General features: G+C 35.6%; 1 protein-coding gene across 1 annotated transcript in view; it reads right to left on the bottom strand.

Annotated features, from left to right (window-relative positions):
- The window catches only part of LOC149807313 (TBC1 domain family member 2B-like), an 86,967-nt gene that overhangs the window by 17,394 nt on the left and 47,742 nt on the right, over nt 1–21,831 (bottom strand). Inside the window, exons 14-18 of the mRNA XM_089965204.1 lie at nt 18,205–18,336; nt 13,910–14,047; nt 10,136–10,312; nt 8,376–8,510; nt 5,997–6,074 (exon numbers count right to left, since the gene is read on the bottom strand). Of these exons, the coding sequence (XP_089821330.1) occupies nt 5,997–6,074; nt 8,376–8,510; nt 10,136–10,312; nt 13,910–14,047; nt 18,205–18,336 (660 nt within the window). The remainder of the gene's footprint in view (nt 1–5,996; nt 6,075–8,375; nt 8,511–10,135; nt 10,313–13,909; nt 14,048–18,204; nt 18,337–21,831) is intronic.

Below are 21,831 nucleotides of genomic sequence, written 5' to 3'. Positions count from 1 at the left end.
TTGAACATGAGTAAAATGCTGTCAAGGAATGAAAAGATATATGTCTTTAAGTAATTAAGTTTGCCATTACAAGAATTTTTATTTTTACCTTGCTTCAAATACTTCTGAAAAAAACTAGTTTACTTGAAAAACTTTGGTAAGCTTATCGTAAAAATGTGAAATCACTTTCTTGTGGGATACCAATATAATGGATTTTGTGGTTGTTATAAACAATTAATTTAGAGACAAATATTTGGAATAAAATGTTTTTTCTGTGATGCTTCCAATCATAATATGTTAGAAATCATTCCCCTAAACAGAAAAAGATATTAACCACCTCTTTTGACTTGTTTCAACAAAAGCACTCAACCATCATGTGGTTACAGAGAAAGTCAGACAACTGAAGTGTTTCCTTGGACAAAGTGATCTTCCAGAGATGTAACTATGGGAAGGGCATGGGAGAGGGTGTCTACATGAAGATCAGGTAAGTATAATTGGAGAAACACAGCTTATTCCAAAACTTGTTTTGTGTACAATAACATATACTGATCATAATATTGTTACATGAACAGATTAAATGTGAAGTGAGTTACATCCCCTTACCATGAAGAAGGCCCTGGCTCCAGTCTCCTAACATATGTAAAGTTGCTCTGAGACTTATTTGAGATATGGGCACAGTATATCACAGATCCATGAAGGGACTTGGTGGGAAGTAAAACATATCACTCCTGCACATCCAGCTGAAGCAGATTCCTATAAGGCAAGTGTTTCTGTCAGATAGTTTCTTTATATGAACCAAGCAAACAGGTTCAGCATTTCTGGGTTGGAACAGAAAGCTTGCATGTGTGATTTTCTGCAGGCATGAAGAGGACATAATAATTCAATGAATCTCTGCTGCTACATTCAGGAGGTTGTTCATCCAAGATTTCTCCCATTTAATGGATTTGGTTTGGATTGGTGCATTATGTCACAGCAACATAAGGTTATTTAGGTCCCAGGCAATTGGAGTAGAGTGCCATGCCCAAGGTCACACACAATAGTTGACACAGGCTGGTCTAGTGATTGGATTAAAACCCACACCCTTGAATCTGGCATGTTAAGCACTGAGCCACCATAACTGCTCCCCCCCCCACATTTAAGGGAAGAAATCAAGATTATTCTGTACTCAGATTCCTCACATTTTGAATGACTTTGGGAATCATTTGGATTGGGGAAATCCCAATGCATGAAGACTATTACAGTTCAGTGAATGCACACTGATTGCAAAGTCTTTCTGATCTTGGACTGGTGAAGCAAAGGTTGTGAGCATGGTGTTCTACCTCACTGTAAAGAGGTCAGTCCAAAAGGAATCATCTCTAATGGGTACATATTCAACTGAAGATCAAGGGGTGACTGGACAATTCTGTATGAATTGGTTGATTCCATATGAACAGCAAGTCTGCTAGGATACCAAAGCTGCTTGGGATGTGGTGCATTTGAATGTGGATTTACCAACAGTGACACCACCTAAGAAAATCCTAAACAGAAAAGAAGACAGCTGGGGACTTGACTCCCATTGTATTCAGAGATAAGCTGAGTTTTCAGAAACAACCAGACTACTTTGTCCAGATTGCATCTCTTGATCAAAAAATATCTGCTGTGGCATTCATCTCAAGGAAGTTGATGTATGTAGAATGCTCCTGAAATGCCCACTTTATGAAAGAAGGGCAGAAGCTGGGTTCCCCACAAATCATGCTGGCATCCATGCAAATCATTATTTCAAGGGGTACATCCTAAAGCAGAACATTCACCTCCCTAAGCCAGGAGATCTTCCTATTTACTGAGATTAAGCTTTATATAATCTGAAACTTTTGTCTTGTTAGCAAAGTTTCAGCTGCCACTAATACAGAAATATCATTTGTAGAGGTTCCATAACCTGCCACACAAAATGAGAAGTTCATGAATGTACTGTGAAGACCACCCAAGAGACAAAGAAATTACTGTCTTAAAATCTGAAAGTGGATGGAAGACATCATCGAAACGATCTTATGGGCACATTCTTGTGTGTCAAACTCAATTCAAAGATGTTTTAAACTCCATGCCAAGATGAGTGAAGTGCTTCAATAGCATGAGACAGGATTTGTCCTTGTTGTTAAGGAATCCAAAGCAAAGAGAGAGGATTTCATGTCTTTGTATGAAATACTGCTTGACTTCTGCTTTTGGAAATCGTCATGCAAGTACTTTACTGTCACCAAACAAGATGTGAATCTGAAGCATCACAACATGGTTAGTGCAATTTAAGATTTCAGCAACTCAACCAGACTGCTAACACATTGAGAGGTCTGGTCTTTCTTGGTTTAAATGTTAAAAGATACAGAAATTCTAAAGGTAGTCATGGATGAAGCAGGAAGAAGAGGATAGAACTCTAGCTGAAGTAGCTGTAAGACTTCTTCTGTGACTTCCATGTAGATCATTAGATCAAGTGGAAAAGAGTATGCTTGTGAAAGTACCTCAGAAATGGGAATGCAGGTTGTCATGGACAGCAATTGAGTCCATCCATGACATAAATGGTAACCTCCAAGCAGTGGCTTTGAGCATCATGGAAAGTCTGAGATGGGTACATTGTATCTGGTAAAGAGAAATCAGCATTCATGACAAAATCGGGGCTGAAAAAGCATGGCATGATTCGATGTTGTCTACATACTGGTTCCAGGACAGGGTATGTTGGAAAGACAGATGCTTGTAACCAGAACCAGTGATAGTGTGTGTATGTCACAAAAATGATAAAACTGGAGTGGACAAAAAACAAGGCTAGCTGACATCACGTTCAATGGCTTTGTACTAGGTATCAGTGGATATGGATATTTAGTGCTGGCTTGGCTGGAATATTGTTCTGGTTAGGTCAGAGATGCTGTTGCTGTGGTTGTATGAGGGCCTGTGGTGGCAAAGCATGTTGGATCTTTTCTCACTAGAGATTTATTGGTCTCAAGTAACTGTGACAAATTAAGAGGTTTGCTACTGAGGAGGCATCTGTGGCAAGGCTGATAGCATCTGCATCCACTGACAACTATTATTTGGTTCTCTTGCTAACTTAGGACAGTTTTTCCACTGAAACACACATATGTCCTTCATTCAGGTCCCCTTGAGTTTATCTGAAGGCTACATCAGATTAGGTATTGACTGTGAGTGATTTATATCTGATGGCATGGAGAGAAATGGGGCAGAAATGATCCCCATCTCTCTCCTTTTATCCATACTGATTCTTAAGAACTGTGGCTTTGAACATGTATCAGTTCTGCAGGACTGTTTCCCCCATGAAGCGTCCATATCAACTAGGTACTGTGACACTAAACTAGCCACTTAGTGAAGTGGGTGCATTATGGAACTATGATGGATAAAATCCCTATTAATGCCAGTGCTCTGCACGGTATACAAGATAATGAAGAGTTAAGTGGGCCCATCATTCAATCTAATAGGTATGACTTGTTTCAGAATTGACCTATGGCAATCTCATTCAAATGGCATGGACTGATCATGATGGAACAGGGCCATTTTATCATCCATAATGTTATCAATTCTGGCACAATCCTGGGTAGGATTATCCTTATGAGTGCCAGTCCTCTGAAGTCAGGACAGTATAACTGATATTAATCCATGTAAGTGACGTCAGGACAGTATAACTGATATTAATCCATGTAAGTGATGTCAGGGCAGTATAACTGATATTAATCCATGTAAGTGTTGTCAGGACAGTATAACTGATATTAATCCATGTAAGTGATGTCAGGACAGTATAACTGATATTAATCCATGTAAGTGATGTCAGGACAGTATAACTGATATTAATCCATGTAAGTGATGTCAGGGCAGTATAAATGATATTAATCCATGTAAGTGATGTCAGGGCAGTATAACTGATATTAATCCATGTAAGTGATGTCAGGGCAGTATAACTGATATTAATCCATGTAAGTGATGTCAGGACAGTATAACTGATATTAATCCATGTAAGTGATGTCAGGACAGTATAACTGATATTAATTCATGTAAGTGATGTCAGGACAGTATAACTGATATTAATCCATGTAAGTGATGTCAGGGCAGTATAAATGATATTAATCCATGTAAGTGATGTCAGGGCAGTATAACTGATATTAATCCATGTAAGTGATGTCAGGGCAGTATAACTGATATTAATCCATGTAAGTGATGTCAGGACAGTATAACTGATATTAATCCATGTAAGTGATGTCAGGGCAGTATAACTGATATTAATCCATGTAAGTGATGTCAGGGCAGTATAACTGATATTAATCCATGTAAGTGATGTCAGGACAGTATAACTGATATTAATCCATGTAAGTGATGTCAGGACAGTATAACTGATATTAATCCATGTAAGTGATGTCAGGGCAGTATAACTGATATTAATCCATGTAAGTGATGTCAGGGCAGTATAACTGATATTAATCCATGTAAGTGATGTCAGGACAGTATAACTGATATTAATCCATGTAAGTGATGTCAGAACAGTATAACCGATATTAATCCATGTAAGTGATGTCAGGACAGTATAACTGATATTAATCCATGTAAGTGGGCCAATGATTCAACATAATAGGCAAGACTGGCTTTGGTGCTGACCTTCTGTGAGCCTATTCAGAAAGCAGAGTCTGATCGTGATGGAACAATGTCTTCTTATTTTCCATAACTATGTCAAGTTCCTTATTTTGAAGTGTGTTATGGGATATGTGATTGACAAAATCAGCCCCTACTGTCACCATGCAAGACAGTACCTGAAGTGCTTACTGATGAGGGTTCTGACATTCCCATACCCACTATGTCTGTGTCTATCATTTGTTTTTCGAATGCTCTTTAAGTCAGCCACTTGATCAGACTGTGGTAACAGTTGAACAAAGACTTTGCTGACTGATGCCTATATATATATATATATATATATATATATATATATATATATATATATATATATATATATATATATATACTTCCTTGAGAAGAAGAAGAGGAACCTCCTCCAACTTGCACTAATGCTGAATATCTTCCAAATCATTGAAGACAGCATGCTACTTGGCATGAGTAGAAGTAGTAATTTGGGTACATGAGATCTGGCGCTAATCTCTGTACCAAGGAGAGATCACTTTATCTGACTGACACACACACACACATATAGCCAGACAGCATTTTCCTCCCACAGCTATAAACATTTTAGCCTGGGAGAGCTGGATTTGCAAGGTAGTGGTAGTACTCCTTAGGTATTATAATTAGGTTATGTATTTGAAGAAGAAATGAAATAAATTCAAGATGGAATTATATGAACTATTACTTAGAATAAACAGTCATACTTGGAATAAGATGCAAAAGGTTGAGATGTAATGTAGTCCTATTGACCATTAGAACTGAGACTTAAGATGGGGCTGTTTAGATTACTGTAGGATAAAACAGACAATTACGATGCAAAATGCAAAGCATATTCACTGAGAACATAGATGGAGTAAACATCCCTTGTAATGTGAGAATTCCTTGGATTACTAAAACTTAAGAAAGACCAAAATGGAAGATCTTTGTGAGGCCTCTGGAATGAGCATCTTGACAAAGGCCAAAGCAGAGTAATAAAAAGAACATGACAGGATTTGCTGCCAATCTCTCTTTCCAAAGGGATGTTACTCTCCTCTGATTTTAATCTCAATAAGTAAATGATGATTCAGCACTTCTCTTGCTAAAAGGTTGTGTACAAACTCTGAAAGTATAATGACTGAATGATATATATGCAGAAGAATTAACAAACTCTTATCTTTTTGTGGAAACAACAAATCCCCTTACTAATCCATAAATTTATGTGCTGATAATAATGTAATCTTTTGCAGAACAATGAAAATGGATACCCATGGAAATAATTGATTCCCAGTATTACTTATCTTTACTGTTAAACTGTTAATTCTGTCTGCATCTAAATATTAACAAACCTTAACACAGAGAAACAATCAAATTGTGTATTTGGGAGAAGAGAGAAATATTACCCGAAGCTGCTGTAGGTGATTCTGTCTCTTGGTTACTATAAGCCTCATTGGAAAGGATGCAATCCAGTGAAAAGCCAGCTGACAATAAAAAACATAACAGAATCAAAATATCTGAATTAATCAATACAATATACAAAACAAAAGGTCCAAGGGGATATGGAGTTTAATATCACTCAGCTTCATAAGCATGTAACATTTATTTGTTGGAAAAGTCAATCATGCAAAACAAATCCAGAAAAATGGATATGGCTGCCCCAACAAAAACACTTTGTCCAAAAAGAAAGAATAAATCTGATTGAAACAAATGATTGATGCACACAGTTCTGGGTGTCATATCATTATGTCTACCAGATTTCATCTAGCTAACAAGCTATAAGATTAGTTGTGCATAGAGAAAGAAAGAAGAAAGAATGAAATACTTGATGGATAGGTGCATGTACATGATTAATGCAACATATCTCTGAAGCTGTAGAAACAAGAGTCCATCGAAGAACTTCTGCTCTACTGCCCAAAAAGATTTTCAAGGAATTCATTATAAGACCATTTTTTTTAACTGCTGAGTGTTGAAACCATCTATGATATTTTTGAGTGATAAGAGTTTCAAATTAACTGCTGTTGCAACATACTGGATGTAAGATTGGCACCATTTTCATTTAAGACAAGCTAGATACCATTAGAAGACCTTTGGTAAACAACCCAAATTTATGTGATCATTCAGTCAGGAGAATTAGTGACAAAATTTCAAATTTCAGTGTGGCTGCCGTTTTTGTGGTCAGATCAGCAGCATTTTCATTCAAGACAAACTAGATATCATAACTGGTCTTATGGAAAAAAACCTGTGTCAATATGACTTCCATTAAGAGGGAGTAGGATCAACTAAATTTTAAAGATTTCTAAGATATCAGAAGTGAGATCAGCAAGATTTTCATTCAGGACCACCTAGACATCATAAGAAGTCTTTTACTGAAACCTCATGCTGATATGACCATCTTTTTTGAAGGTGCAATGATAACATGATTTTCAACATGGCCACTGTGGCAGTCATACTGGTTGTCTGACTGGAAAAAGTTTCATTTAGGACCAACCAGATTTTAAATTACCAGTCAGGCAGAGTTGACAAGACTTTCCATTTGGGAGATGATGCAATAGCAACACTTTCACTTTCAAGATGGTTACCATGAGGCCATACTGGACATGAGATTGGCACCATTTTTATGCATTACCACCCAGACATCATAAGAAGTCTTATAGCTAAAACCTCATATTGATATGTATACAACCATCCATGCAAGAGAAGTAGCGATAACAAGATTTTCAAGGTGGCCATTAAGTCTTCTGCTTAAAACCTCATGTTGATATGACTTTCTGATGATAACAATATTTTCATGGCAGCTGCAATGACAGCCATACTTAACACCAGATTGGCACCATTATTATTTATGAACAACTAGACATTTTAAGAAGTCTTTTAGTGAAAACCTCATGTTGGCATCACCATCATTCAGAAGAGGTAGTAATAACAAGATTTTCAAGATGGCTGCTGTGGTGCCCATATTAGATGTCTAAGCAGTACCAATTCCATTCTGACCACCAAGACCTTTGGATTAAAAGTTTCATGGAAGCCTCTGAGAAATTTAAAAGAAGCAGTGATAAACTTGTGCTAATCTTGAGAGTCATTAAAGACTCATGCTTGATGATGGACAACAGGCCATTCCATAAGATCTTCTGGTCTATGACTGGTAGAGCTAAAAATACTCAAGAAACATAGCATGAAGGTCATGAAGTTGTCTATGGGAATGAAACAATTTCTGAAGGAACCAATCCAAACTAAAACTTTCTCAAAGCATGACTTGAGGCATATTTCCATAAAATGTGATCTATTTAACCCTAAGGCTTTAGAATAGCTATTATATCCAGGTGTCATGGAAACCAAATGATTTCTATGTAAATAACCAAAGACAATGCTCAATAAATTTTCTTAAAGTTAGCAAAGCCTGTGTTGTAAAAATTTCTGTGACAAATAGTGTCTGTTATAGAAAGCACAAAGTTACTATGGAGGTAAAGAAAAACAGGAAGACAGCAAATATTCAATAGTGGCAGAGAAGATGGTACCATAGTAATGCAGGTTGATGCCAAGCACATGTCTGGTTTACAGCCAAGTTATTTTAAAACTTGGAAACGTTCATTAAACAATGTATGAATGATCAGAACTGATACAGGAAAAATCATCCTTTATTTCTAGTATACATGATTCATCCAAAGGTCTGAACTTAAAATTCCAAGCAGCAACTTTGAATTCAAATAGAATTTTTCTTAAATACATAAATGACAGTATTTTAAATATAAAAATTCTCAATATTTCTAAATTAAACTTCTCACATGTGAGATCTGCCTGACATTCGTCATCTTTTCTCCAATCAGCCGGAGGCAGCGATTCAGAGACAGGGAATCAGGTTGACGTAAAATTTCCTCTTCTGCCTTCTTCAAGAATGCCAGGGCAAATCTGAACAGAACCTGCATGACAATAAGACCAATGTAATAAGTGTTTTTGGAAGTGTTTTAGAATAAAGTCATCTTTCATCTTACTGGCAAGGTTCTGCTCAAAAATATTGTAATAAACAACCTATTTAATTTCAATAACCTCAATGGCATAAATGTAGGAATTAGTTTGCATCATGGTTCTTGAAAAATCTGCTCAAATGCTATATAAGAAAATTAACCCCATAAAAATCATCAATCTGTAGCAAAAAAGTTTTTTTCAACAAAATTAGCTTTCAACTATATTGTAGTGATGTGTACCTAGTTCTATTTATAAGTAGCGTAGATGCCATATCCACATTTGTGAAATTTAACATCGGGAAGTGTAATATATTGTAACTTATGGAACTTACTGGCAATGATTTACAAGGTTCTGTTGAAAGCTTATATATATATCATAGAGACACAATTATTCCTTTTAATCTGTCTGTCTGTCTGTCTTATGAATGTGTTTACATACTGATGAAGTTTTGAGTGTTTATGTGCAAGTGTCTGTTCATCTGAATTACGATTTTTGAATTTGAAGTTTCATGTGTGAGTATGACAAAAGCTCTAAGGAACTAATTTTGAGGGACCTTTTCCACTGATTGAAGGTGAAGCATGTGCTATCTCTATCTGAATGCTAAACACTAAGGAACACAGCTTACCTTGGAATCCTCACATATAAAGTGCTAAACACTAAAACAACACAGCTTACCTTGGAATCCTCACATAAAAAAGTGCTAAACACTAAGGAACACATCTTACCATGGAATCCTCACATACAAAAAAGTGCTAAACACTAAGGAACACAGCTTACCTTGGAATCCTCACATAAAAAAGTGCTAAACACTAAGGAACACAGCTTACCTTGGAATCCTCACATAAAAAAGTGCTAAACACTAAGGAACACAGCTTACCTTGGAATCCTCACATAAAAAAGTGCTAAACACTAAGGAACACAGCTTACCTTGGAATTCTCACATAAAAAAGTGCTAAACACTAAGAAACACAGCTTACCTTGGAATCCTCACATAAAAAAGTGCTAAACACTAAGGAACACAGCTTACCTTGGAATCCTCACATAAAAAAGTGCTAAACACTAAGAAACACAGATTACCTTGGAATCCTCACATGCTACACACTAAGGAATACAGCTTACCTTGGAATCCTCACAAAAAAAGTGCTAAACACTATGGAACACAGCTTACTTTGGAATCCTCACATAAAAAAGTGCCAAACACTAAGGAACACAGCTTACTTTGGAATCCTCATATACAAAAGTGCTAAACACTAACAAACACATTTTACCATGGAATCCTCACATAAAAAAGTTCTAAACACTAAGGAACACAGCTTACCTTGGAATCCTCACATAAAAAAGTGCTAAACACTAAGGAACACAGCTTACCTTGGAATTCTCACATAAAAAAGTGCTAAACACTAAGAAACACAGCTTACCTTGGAATCCTCACATAAAAAAGTGCTAAACACTAAGGAACACAACTTACCTTGGAATCCTCATACAAGAAAATTCTAGAACACAAACTAACAGTTAACCTTGGATTTCTCAGACAAGAACATACTAAAACACTATATGTGCATCTCTCTGTGTGCCTGACCTTTGAGCCCTCAAACAGGAAGGTATCCCAGACCCTTAGGAACATCTCTGGTGGGACATTGTCTACAAACAGGGTCAGGAACCAGTTGAAGGTGAAGAGGGATAGATCAACCCCATGTAGCTCCAGGTGGGCATGGATCTTAGGAAGCTTATCCTGTACCAGGTCTTTCAACACTCTCTATGAAATATAAATTATTAGCAAAACTTATAGAACTATATTGCTTACATGCTTAAAAAAAATAAAAACTCAACACTGTGATGTAATAATCAGGGTAATAAATAAACTACACCATACATAATGCACATATAAGGTTGTATTAATTTTGAATTATTAAACATATATGTTTTGTCATTTGAACTGTCTGTATTCACTGTAATTCTGAAACGTATTTCATAAAAGTAACGGTTTGAATAAATTACATTTTCCAAGAAATGATTACCCAATCACATTAACATCTGGAAATAAACTCTATTACCTCTGAATCCATTCCTCATGGAAATACGAAATCACATTTTTGTTGTCTATATATGATATTGCTCAAAGAAAGTAACCTTACAGAGCTCCCCCTGCTCTTGCCACGTGGCAATCAATATCCTAAATGCTTACTAGTTTAACTTTGAGTTAAACCTATAACAGGATGCTTGCATAGGTGGGAGGCAGACACTGATAGTAATAACATATGATGGGGTGTGTGGGTAGGCACTGATAGTAATGTGACTATTTTCAACAAAAACATAATTTACTATAAAAAAATGCTTTTTCCATCCCATACCTTATCAATCACATTAAATTTAGGAAAATAGGTAAGAGTAGAAGGAAATACTTGAGAATCAACCTCAACACACTTCACCTGTAGGAGCACCATGTCTGTTCAACTTTAAGGATGAACTTCTAATAATGTGAAGACAAAACAACCAAAGAGTATGTGTTTATACTCATATGAGGGATCCTACACAAGGATACTGCTTTATGCAAAAGTTTTCTGTGCAAATTCAGTGAAAATTGTAAGGTCATGCCTGGAGCTGAGGTTGTCCTGTCATAAATGCAAAAAGGTAATGTGGGGAAGTAAAAAAATTCAATTCAGCTTTCTGCTATGTGAGGACATGTCACATAAATAGAGAAGCTGGAGAAAGTAGACAGCACATGTCAACCAACTTACTCCCTTAATTTCAAATTTAGACATTATGTTCCAGGGCCAGGCCTATGGTATTTGGCCAAAATCTTCAAGGATGTGATCCTGTAGGCTGATCTAATAACCCACTTTAGCCAAGTAGCCAGTGCTTTTGGGGTCACTGTTATGTCTTCCCTTCCTGCCTTATCCAGCAAGAGCTTTAAATAGACCTACTATATCTCTTCTTTGTGTATCACATACATCTGAGAGCCTTAACTGTATCCAACAGTTTCACCTCAACAGTTAAATCAAAGTGAAAAGGCGAATAGTTCATTTTTGTTGTTGACTATAGATGGTAACCTCTTTGAAGAGATGAAACCAGGTTTCGTCATTACACTCAGTGGTCAGAATGGAACTGCACATAGTTCAAAGCATATGCAGATTACTCACCTTACAAACTAAAGTTAGTGCCATCTGAAAGCAAGTCTTGTATGATAACAGCTGTAATGAGGTTAAAGACATCGGATGAGTTGAACCATGCCAAGATCCAGGAGTGGTCCCACTTTAGAAACAAGGTGAGCAAATGGTGCCTGGATATGTTGAAATTGGACAACAAGCCTCAATGATTCATGAAGAGACCATTATAACTCCTCCCATAATGTCGAGCATGTATGAAATGATGCAATGGCAATCTTTGATTGTGATAGGCCTAGCTTTTTGTCCTCAAATTTTGATGAAATGATATCAGACTAGAGTAACAATTATGATGATCAGCCGATTGGTTAGCAGACGTGAAGAAAATGACACAAGTCCATTTACTCAGCAGTCAGGCCCATCACACTGCAGGAATCAGAATCCAAACTAGAAATATTTTCATTTATATTTTCCAGCTGGACCTTTTGAAAAACTAATAACTGAAACAAACAAATTTGCAGCTAAATAACAGGTGGATCATGAAACCTGTGATCCAAACTGGACAGACACCAAGATGGTTGCCTTTCTAGGCATGTTGATCCTTATGGGGATAATTCAGGCTCCTGACTATAGATTTTATTGGTCGTGTATTTTTGGTTGCTTGGTATCATTGTAATCAAGATATTTTTGTTCTTGTAAGCCACATCCAGGTTTATCCTGTTAACAATCTGATGTCAGAGTTTTTCACAAACAAAAATGTCAAAGTCTTCTCCAGGTTTTTACCTGGATGAAGTTTATTTGCTTCAAGGTATACTTTTTATCTTCCCTGAATGGAGTCAAGAACATCATGAATTCAAAAATGTGCATTATTAAAGTCAAAAGCTGTTTCTATTTTGAGACTTGCCCATAGCATATGACTTTGAGGTGTGACCATTTGCTAAATCACTGGGTGCATCACTATAAAGAAGCTTAAATATTGAAAATTAATTAAAAATTTGCATGTAACTCAGTTAAATCTACAAAACAAAATGCTAATTTTACTCTGCTTAACTGCAGATGTTGGTAAAAGGAAAAATAAATAAAAATGAGTTGTAAATTTTGACAAAAACTACCAAATAATAAGCAAAGATTTGTCACAATACATTTTCTTTAATTTAATATATCAAAAAGGGAACTAGGGAAGGTAAGCTTTATTACTTTTCTCTTAAATTTATCATGATCAAATGACACAAACAAAATGTTGCCTCATTGTGATTATAGATGGGTATTCATACAATCTATGTAAGAAATATACCAATACACAGCTGACAATAAGGTAACCAATATACTTTATCAAACCAATCAACTGAATGCCTGGATTGACTGTAAAAGTCAAATATATCAAGGGAAAGAACCCAAATAATCCAAACAGCAACTGTGTTTCAACTAACTGAAGAGTTCTGCAACCTCTGATAATTTCTGTAAGAACTTGCATAAATTTAACTCATTATCACTTTAATAAGGACAATCATGAAAATTTCAAAATGAAAGGGCTTTTCATGGCTGGGAAAAAAACCTATTCTTTACAAAACATTTATCCCAATTTTTGGGTAGCATGGGAATCCAGTGTTGTAACCTTATAACCCATAACATCATCTGTGCTGTCTCACCTGATTAGTATTCATCTTTGCTAGCCAAGGTTCCGATGTGATAACCCTATCTACACCTTGGATCAGATTTCAGTTGGTGCTTTGTCCTAGTGACATCTGTTGGATTTCATGAGTTGTCTCCCTTAGTATGTAATGCCAACTAATTAATAGTGTGGTGCATTGTTCATTGGCTGAAAATGGTGAGGCAATTGACCTAACAAGGATACTTTGGAAGTTTAACATCAAAAGTATGACTATGTACCAGAGGGAAGCCATTAGACATGTATTTTTAGTGAAAGGTATTGTACCAGTGTTCAAATCTGAAAAACTTAATTTGACTGATGTGGTGGCTTGCTGCCGCATCCCATGAAATTCACAGACCCCAACTACAGAAATATCTGCTTGGTACACCAAGGTGTAGATAGGGTTGTCACATTGGAACCTTGGCTAGCAAAGATTATCAGTATTGGGTGCAATCATAATGTGACTGCAGTAGTCTGACACAACCTTATAACCCAAATCGTGATCATTGCCATCTCACCTGAAGAGACTGGGCTGCAATCATAACATTAATAATCGGACATAACCCTGTAACCCAAATCTTGATCTGTACTGTCTCACCTGATCAGCCTGGGCTGCAATCATGGTGTGACTGTAGTAATCCTGTGGCAGTATTCGCTCCACAATCGAAACAATGCACCAAAATGCATCCTCCTCAGACAGAAACAGCAGTGTGATGGCCACGAGACGGTTCAGACCCTGCATAAGAATAAAATTACATATGCATCATCTCACTCTAAATGTTAGAACACTGGTCCACAAACAATTTCTTTTCCATCAGGAAAATATAATTGAGAAGCAACCTAATTGTACCAATAGTCATATAACCCTTCAACTGCCTACTATTAATTGTTTACAGAGGAACTTTGTGTATGTCTGTAATGCAATCAACAACTTCTTTGTTAGACTGTATAATAAAGATTTCACAGAAATGGAAACAGCCATGTAAAGGCCATGAACATGACGTGACCAGTCATCAAACAAAATCCTGAAAAAATTTAATTGAAGATTTCAGCAACATATATACTGCACCCAAACCTGTCTTGAGAGACCAACACTTATGAGACCAACACTTATGTCAATTTTTCATTTGACTCCAAGAGCTTACTATATCAAAGAGAGGACTACATATATCCCCATGATTGCCATAATTTAGTACACAATGAATTTCATCTTGAATTTATAAGCATTATAAAACAGATTCTATCTTCTGATAGTTCTCCTTCAAATACATTCTCCAATCACGTTAATGATAGTGGATGTAAGATAAGTACCTCACGAATCCAGCCCTACTCAAGACAAAAGTCATCTTTTCCAGTCTAACAAAGGGCAATAACTCTTGCCCATTATTACCTCAAACCATCGCTATGTGTTGCTAGATTTTAAACTTCGTAGCTGTACTGATCATGATATGTACTGTATACCTCAAACAATTCAAGCCACGTTAGTATTAAAACAGGACGATCCAACTTTAAATTTGGATTTATTGTGTTGGACAATCATTCTTCTCAAGACCGGTGTTCTCTCATAACAGGTTTGTGTAAGATAAACAGTTTTCGAAGCTAAAATTCAACAGGGCTTAAGAATGAAAAATACACATAATAAATGTACATGCATTTTATTTTTTAATCATAGTTGTTAATATACTGCATTTATCTCATCTCAAAATAATCTTATAAACCAATAAAGATATCACAAAACATTTACATTTATATTTGAAGATCAGATGTAAATAAATTGGCATATGAATTGCAAAATCTGCTAAAGTAATATTTATTTCAATGAAATAAAACAACAGAAAGGACACATCCAGAAACAAAATAAGTTTATTGCAAGACAAAAGCCAAAGACAGAATTAGCTGACAACATGCTTTATAAACAAAAGGTGTAAATGACTGCACTGTGACGACTTCATATGTGGGTTTAAAAACCCAACAAACATGAACTTTTTACAATGACTATCAAATATGGAAACTGATAATCACTTATAAAAGACAAAGACTGAAACCTCATTGGTACAGTTATTACATATTGACTTTAAATAGAAACAACATACTCAAGCACTACAGCAAAAACTATTAAGAAGTTTCCTCATTATGATGTTATCTGTGTAGCAAGAAACAATATGAACCTCCCAACTGACACTTCCTTGACCATTCTCTTTAAAGAGGGAATGGTTAATCAGAATGGAAATTTACAGGACTATAACATTGCATTAGCAGTCAATGGCATTAACACGAGTCTGGTTAATGGTCTATAGCGTATGATGGCAACTGAATGATCTGCAGATTTTAGGAAACCAGAAGCCAGGCTCAATTTAAATTTCATTAAAAAAACTCACTCCTAAATGGTCATTTTAACTGATGACTAAATAAAGGTCTGTGGTGTTTATTTCTATTTTTTGTGATGCAGTCATTCATAGCTGTATTGTATAGAACAATCTGCACATTGCCTGCAGACTTTATTGTTTTTGTGATGCAGTCATTCATAGCTGTATTGTATAGAACAATCTGCAAACTGCCTGCAGACTTTATTGTTTTTGTGATGCAGTCATTCATAGCTGTATTGTATAGAACAATCTGCACATTGCCTGCAGACTTTATTGTTTTTGTGATGCAGTCATTCATAGCTGTATTGTATAGAACAATCTGCAAACTGCCTGCAGACTTTATTGTTTTTGTGATGCAGTCATTCATAGCTGTATTGTATAGAACAATCTGCACATTGCCTGCAGACTTTATTGTTTTTGTGATGCAGTCATTCATAGCTGTATTGTATAGAACAATCTGCACATTGCCTGCGGACTTTATTGTTTTTGTGATGCAGTCATTCATAGCTGTATTGTATAAAACAATCTGCACATTGCCTGCAGACTTTATTGTTTTTGTGATGTGGTCATTCATAGCTGTATTGTATAGAACAATCTGCATATTGCCTGCGGACTTTATTGTTTTTGTGATGCAGTCATTCATAGCTGTATTGTATAAAACAATCTGCAAACTGCCTGCAGACTTTATTGTTTTTGTGATGTGGTCATTCATAGCTGTATTGTATAGAACAATCTGCACATTGCCTGCAGACTTTATTGTTTTTGTGATGCAGTCATTCATAGCTGTATTGTATAGAACAATCTGCAAACTGCCTGCAGACTTTACTGTTTTTGTGATGTGGTCATTCATAGCTGTATTGTATAAAACAATCTGCACATTGCCTGCAGACTTTATTGTTTTTGTGATGTTGTCATACATAGCTGTATTGTATAAAACAATCTGCACATTGCCTGCAGACTTTATTGTTTTGGTGATGTGGTCATTCATAGCTGTATTGTATAGAACAATCTGCAAACTGCCTGCAGACTTTATTGTTTTTGTGATGCAGTCATTCATAGCTGTATTGTATAAAACAATCTGCAAACTGCCTGCAGACTTTATTGTTTTTGTGATGCAGTCATTCATAGCTGTATTGTATAAAACAATCTGCACATTGCCTGCAGACTTTATTGTTTTTGTGATGCAGTCATTCATAGCTGTATTGTATAGAACAATCTGCACATTGCCTGCAGACTTTATTGTTTTTGTGATGCAGTCATTCATAGCTGTATTGTATAAAACAATCTGCACATTGCCTGCAGACTTATTGTTTTTGTGAAGCTGTCATACATAGCTGTATTGTACAGAACAATCTGCAAACTGCCTGCAGACTTTATTGTTTTTGTGATGCAGTCATTCATAGCTGTATTGTATAAAACAATCTGCAAACTGCCTGCAGACTTTATTGTTTTTGTGATGTGGTCATTCATAGCTGTATTGTATAAAACAATCTGCATATTGCCTGCAGACTTTATTGTTTTTGTGATGCAGTCATTCATAGCTGTATTGTATAAAACAATCTGCACATTGCCTGCAGACTTTATTGTTTTTGTGATGCAGTCATTCATAGCTGTATTGTATAGAACAATCTGCAAACTGCCTGCAGACTTTGTTTTTGTGAAGCTGTCATACATAGCTGTATTGTACAGAACAACCTGCACATTGCCTGCAGACTTTATTGTTTTTGTGATGCAGTCATTCATAGCTGTATTGTATAGAACAATCTGCACATTGCCTGCACACTTTAATGTTTTTGTGATGTGGTCATTCATAGCCAGATCAAAATATTTATTCTGCTTACAAATCATGGTCACTGGTCACATTTTGCATTTGCTCACTTGTGACAGTGCATTTTGATAATAAAATTAACTCATGCATTATGATTGTGGTCATTAATGACAGGTGGTAGTTCCTGACAAAGGTCACTCAGGGCAGGTTTTCTTTTCCTGCGTTATATTATCACAGTTATTTGTCTCATTAAGGCCATTAATCAATCAAACAAAAACAGTCAATAACTATCACCTCTGCCCTAAATGCTGACCCATATTATCAAATTTAAAGTGCTTCATTGCCACATTTTGCCCTTCAATTAAATTTGCCCTTCATGTACTTCAATTAAATATTGTTTATTTGGGTTAGGGATTATATCTCATGATGGTATTATCAAATTTGTTTCCTCTTCATCAGAACTGCACTGTCCCTGCACACAAATATAACCAAATTTGATTAATAACAATGCAATGGTATCTACAAAGGTATTTTTCAGAATTTAAGATCTTTGTGTAGAAAGATGTAATTTCAACAGAAAGGTTTATACAGCTCTGAAATACTGAAATCTAACTACAGATAATGAGAGGGGAAATAGGGTAATTACTGTAAGATCAAAATCTTGATGCTGATCTTCATAAATTAAACTTGAAATAGTATCACATGGTAACTAATATTGAAAATTACAATAATTACAAATCTGATGAACATTGAACTTACTTGGCAATATCCAATATTAGGATTGAATATACTGTATGCCAGTAGGACTCTGCGAAGTTTAGGGATTCCTTCTGAACTTGTTGTTTCATAATGTTTGTTATAAGGTAGGGTCCTGAGTAAGTCGAGTTCAATCTGAAATAAATACCTTATCTTTTAGGATTCATTTCTTCTGATTCTAACTTTATTTCTATAGTGGTGTAAGTTCAAAATAAGCAAAATTAAATGACTAAGGCTTTTCAAATCATAAACTCTTGCAAATACACTCTTTAGTGCATTTCTAAGACAAAAAATAAAAATACAGTGGAAGGTAGTGGAAGGTCATCATTATATGCTATTCTTCAGATTATCTTATCAAATTTTGATAAATATTTTTGCATGAAACATGTTGATGTATGAGCCAGAAATGTATAGATTAAACATACTGATGTATTAGCCAGGCATTTATAGATAAAATATGTCGATGTATTAGCCAGGTCTTTATAGATTAAACATGTTGATGTATTAGCCAGGTCTTTATAGATTAAACATGTCAATTTACCAGGCCTTTATAGATTAAACATGTCAATGTATTAGCCAGGCCTTTATAGATTAAACATGTCAATGTATTAGCCAGGCCTTTATAGATTAAACATGTTGATGTATTAGCCAGGCATTTATAGATTAAACATGTCAATGTATTAGCCAGTCATTTATAGATTAAACATATCAATGTATTAGCCAGGCATTTATAGATTAAACATGTCGATGTATTATCCAGACCTTTATAGACTGAACATGTTGATGTATTAGCCAGGACTTTATAGATTAAACATGTCAATGTATTTGCCAGGCATTTATAAATTAAACATGTTGATGTATTAGCCAGGCATTTATAGATTAAACATGTTGATGTATTATCCAGGTCTTTATAGATTAAACATGTTGATGTATTAGCCAGGCCTTTATAGACTGAACATGTTGATGTATTATCCAGGACTTTATAGATTAAACATGTCAATGTATTTGCCAGGCATTTATAGATTAAACATGTTGATGTATTAGCCAGGCATTTATAGATTAAACATGTTGATGTATTATCCAGGTCTTTATAGATTAAACAAGTATATGTATTAGCTAGGACTTTATAGATTAAACATGTCAATGTATTTGCCAGGCATTTATAGATTAAACATGTCGATGTATTATCCAGACCTTTATAGATTAAACATGTTGATGTATTATCCAGGCATTTATAGATTAAACATGTCGATGTATTATCCAGGACTTTATAGATTAAACATGTTGATGTATTATCCAGGTCTTTACAGATTAAAATGTTGATGTATTAGCCAGGCATTTATAAACTAAACATGTTGATGTATTAGCCAGGCCTTTATTGACTGAACATGTTGATGTATTAGCCAGGACTTTATAGATTAAACATGTCAATGTATTATCCAGGACTTTATAGATTAAACATGTCAATTTTCCAGGCCTTTATGGATTAAACTTCTCCCACATATTAGCCAGGACTTGACAAATTAAACATGTCAATGTATTATTCAAGCATTGATAGACCAAACATGTCAATGTATTAGCCAGGCCTTGATAGATTAAACATGTGTAATAGGCCTTTATAGATTTAGCATGCTAATATATGAACCAGGCCTTCCGAGAGTAAACATGTCACTGATTATACAGAAGACCAGCTTTTTGTCAACCATTGTTTACTGATACATGGAAACAGATCACAGAAAGGATCACAGCATGTCTTTTGGACTTGCAACTGCTTTCTGTAATATGTTGTGGTGCAAACTAGGAAGGATAGCTATTCATTTGCATAATCTAGCTGCAGTACAAATAAAGTCTATTCAAACAATTAAGTGTCACTTTCAGTGTAATCAAATTTAAAAGTGAGTTTGGTCTTATCAGTATTTATGAGTGAATTAAGATATTTACTCCTGCAATGGAGACGTCCAGGAAAAGGAAAGCCTATTTAATACAATTGCGATTTTAAGGATATTGAAGAGGCTAAAACTGTACTACGGGGACATTTTAACTCAAAGTTATTCAGCAGTGGATCAAAATTTATGAAGACTGCCCCACTGTTGAATGTGAGACTGATACTGACATCGTCTAGTTCTTGCTAGGTACCAAATGAGAAAATTTAGAGCTTAAATTATCTTCTTTTATTGGTATTGACATGTGACTAGTAGCAAAATGCAACTGACCAAATTTGTGCATGAAAACCAATCGCTTTTTTTGTAAAATTTCTTAAAGATGGCCATTAAAAGTTGCACTTCATTGAAACAAATGGGTCCACATGTTACTTTGGACTGAAACTTATGCCTGACATAACAGGGTTATTGACTAACAGGGGTTGAGAAAAGTGGGAAAAAGTTAGCATAACAAAGAAGATTCATTTTGCGACCAATCCAAAATGCTTGACACACAGAGCTTCTCAAGATAACCAAGATAAGTGGCTTTGACTGTAGTAGTAATTTATGGAAGACCTAAAAAATGTTAAATTAAATGCAGATTAATGTTTGGGCAGTGTGCCATGGTTGTTCCATCAATGTGCAACATCATACAAGTCCAAAATCAATGTGCAACATCTCATATGTCCAAAATTAATGTGCAACATTCCATAAGTCCACAATCAATGTGCAACATCCCATAAGTCCACAATCAATGTGCAACATCCTATAAGTCCAAAATCAATGTGCAACACCCCATAAGTCCAAAACCAATGTGCAACATCCCATAAGTCCAAAATCAATGTGCAACATCCCATAAGTCCAAAAATCAATATGCAACACCCCATAAGTCCAAAATCAATGTGCAACATCCCATAAGTCCAAAATCAATGTGCAACATCCAATAAGTCCAAAATCAATGTGCAACATCCCAGAAGTCCAAAATCAATGTGCAACATCCCATAAGTCCAAAATCAATGTGCAACATCCCATAAGTCCAAAATGGATGTGCAACACCCCATAAGTCCAAAATCAATGTGCAACATCTCATATGTCCAAAATCAATGTGTAACACCCCATAAGTCCAAAATCAATGTGCAACATCCCATAAGTCCAAAATCAATGTGCAACACCCCATAAGTCCAAAATCAATGTGCAACATCTTATATGTCCAAAATCAATGTGTAACACCCCATAAGTCCAAAATCAATGTGCAACATCCAATAAGTCCAAAATCAATGTGCAACATCCCAGAAGTCCAAAATCAATGTGTAATACCCCATAAGTCCAAAATCAATGTGCAACATCCAATAAGTCCAAAATCAATGTGCAACATCCCAGAAGTCCAAAATCAATGTGCAACATCCCTTATGTCCAAAATCAATGTGCAACATCCCATAAGTCCAAAATCAATGTGCAACATCCAATAAGTCCAAAATCAATGTGCAACATCCCATAAGTCCAAAATCAATGTGCAACATCCCATAAGTCCAAAATCAATGTGCAACATCCCATAAGTCCAAAATCAATGTGCAACATCCAATAAGTCCAAAATCAATGTGCAACATCCCACAAGTCCAAAATCAATGTGCAACATCCCATAAGTCCAAAATCAATGTGCAACATCCCATAAGTCCAAAATCAATGTGCAACATCCAATAAGTCCAAAATC

Source organism: Sinohyriopsis cumingii, chromosome 1 (assembly GCF_028554795.1).
Source record: "Sinohyriopsis cumingii isolate HCF-2022 chromosome 1, ASM2855479v2, whole genome shotgun sequence".
Lineage (NCBI taxonomy): Eukaryota > Metazoa > Mollusca > Bivalvia > Unionida > Unionidae > Sinohyriopsis > Sinohyriopsis cumingii.
Note: the sequence above shows the minus strand (reverse complement) of the source record. Positions and strands in the feature narration are given on the sequence as shown.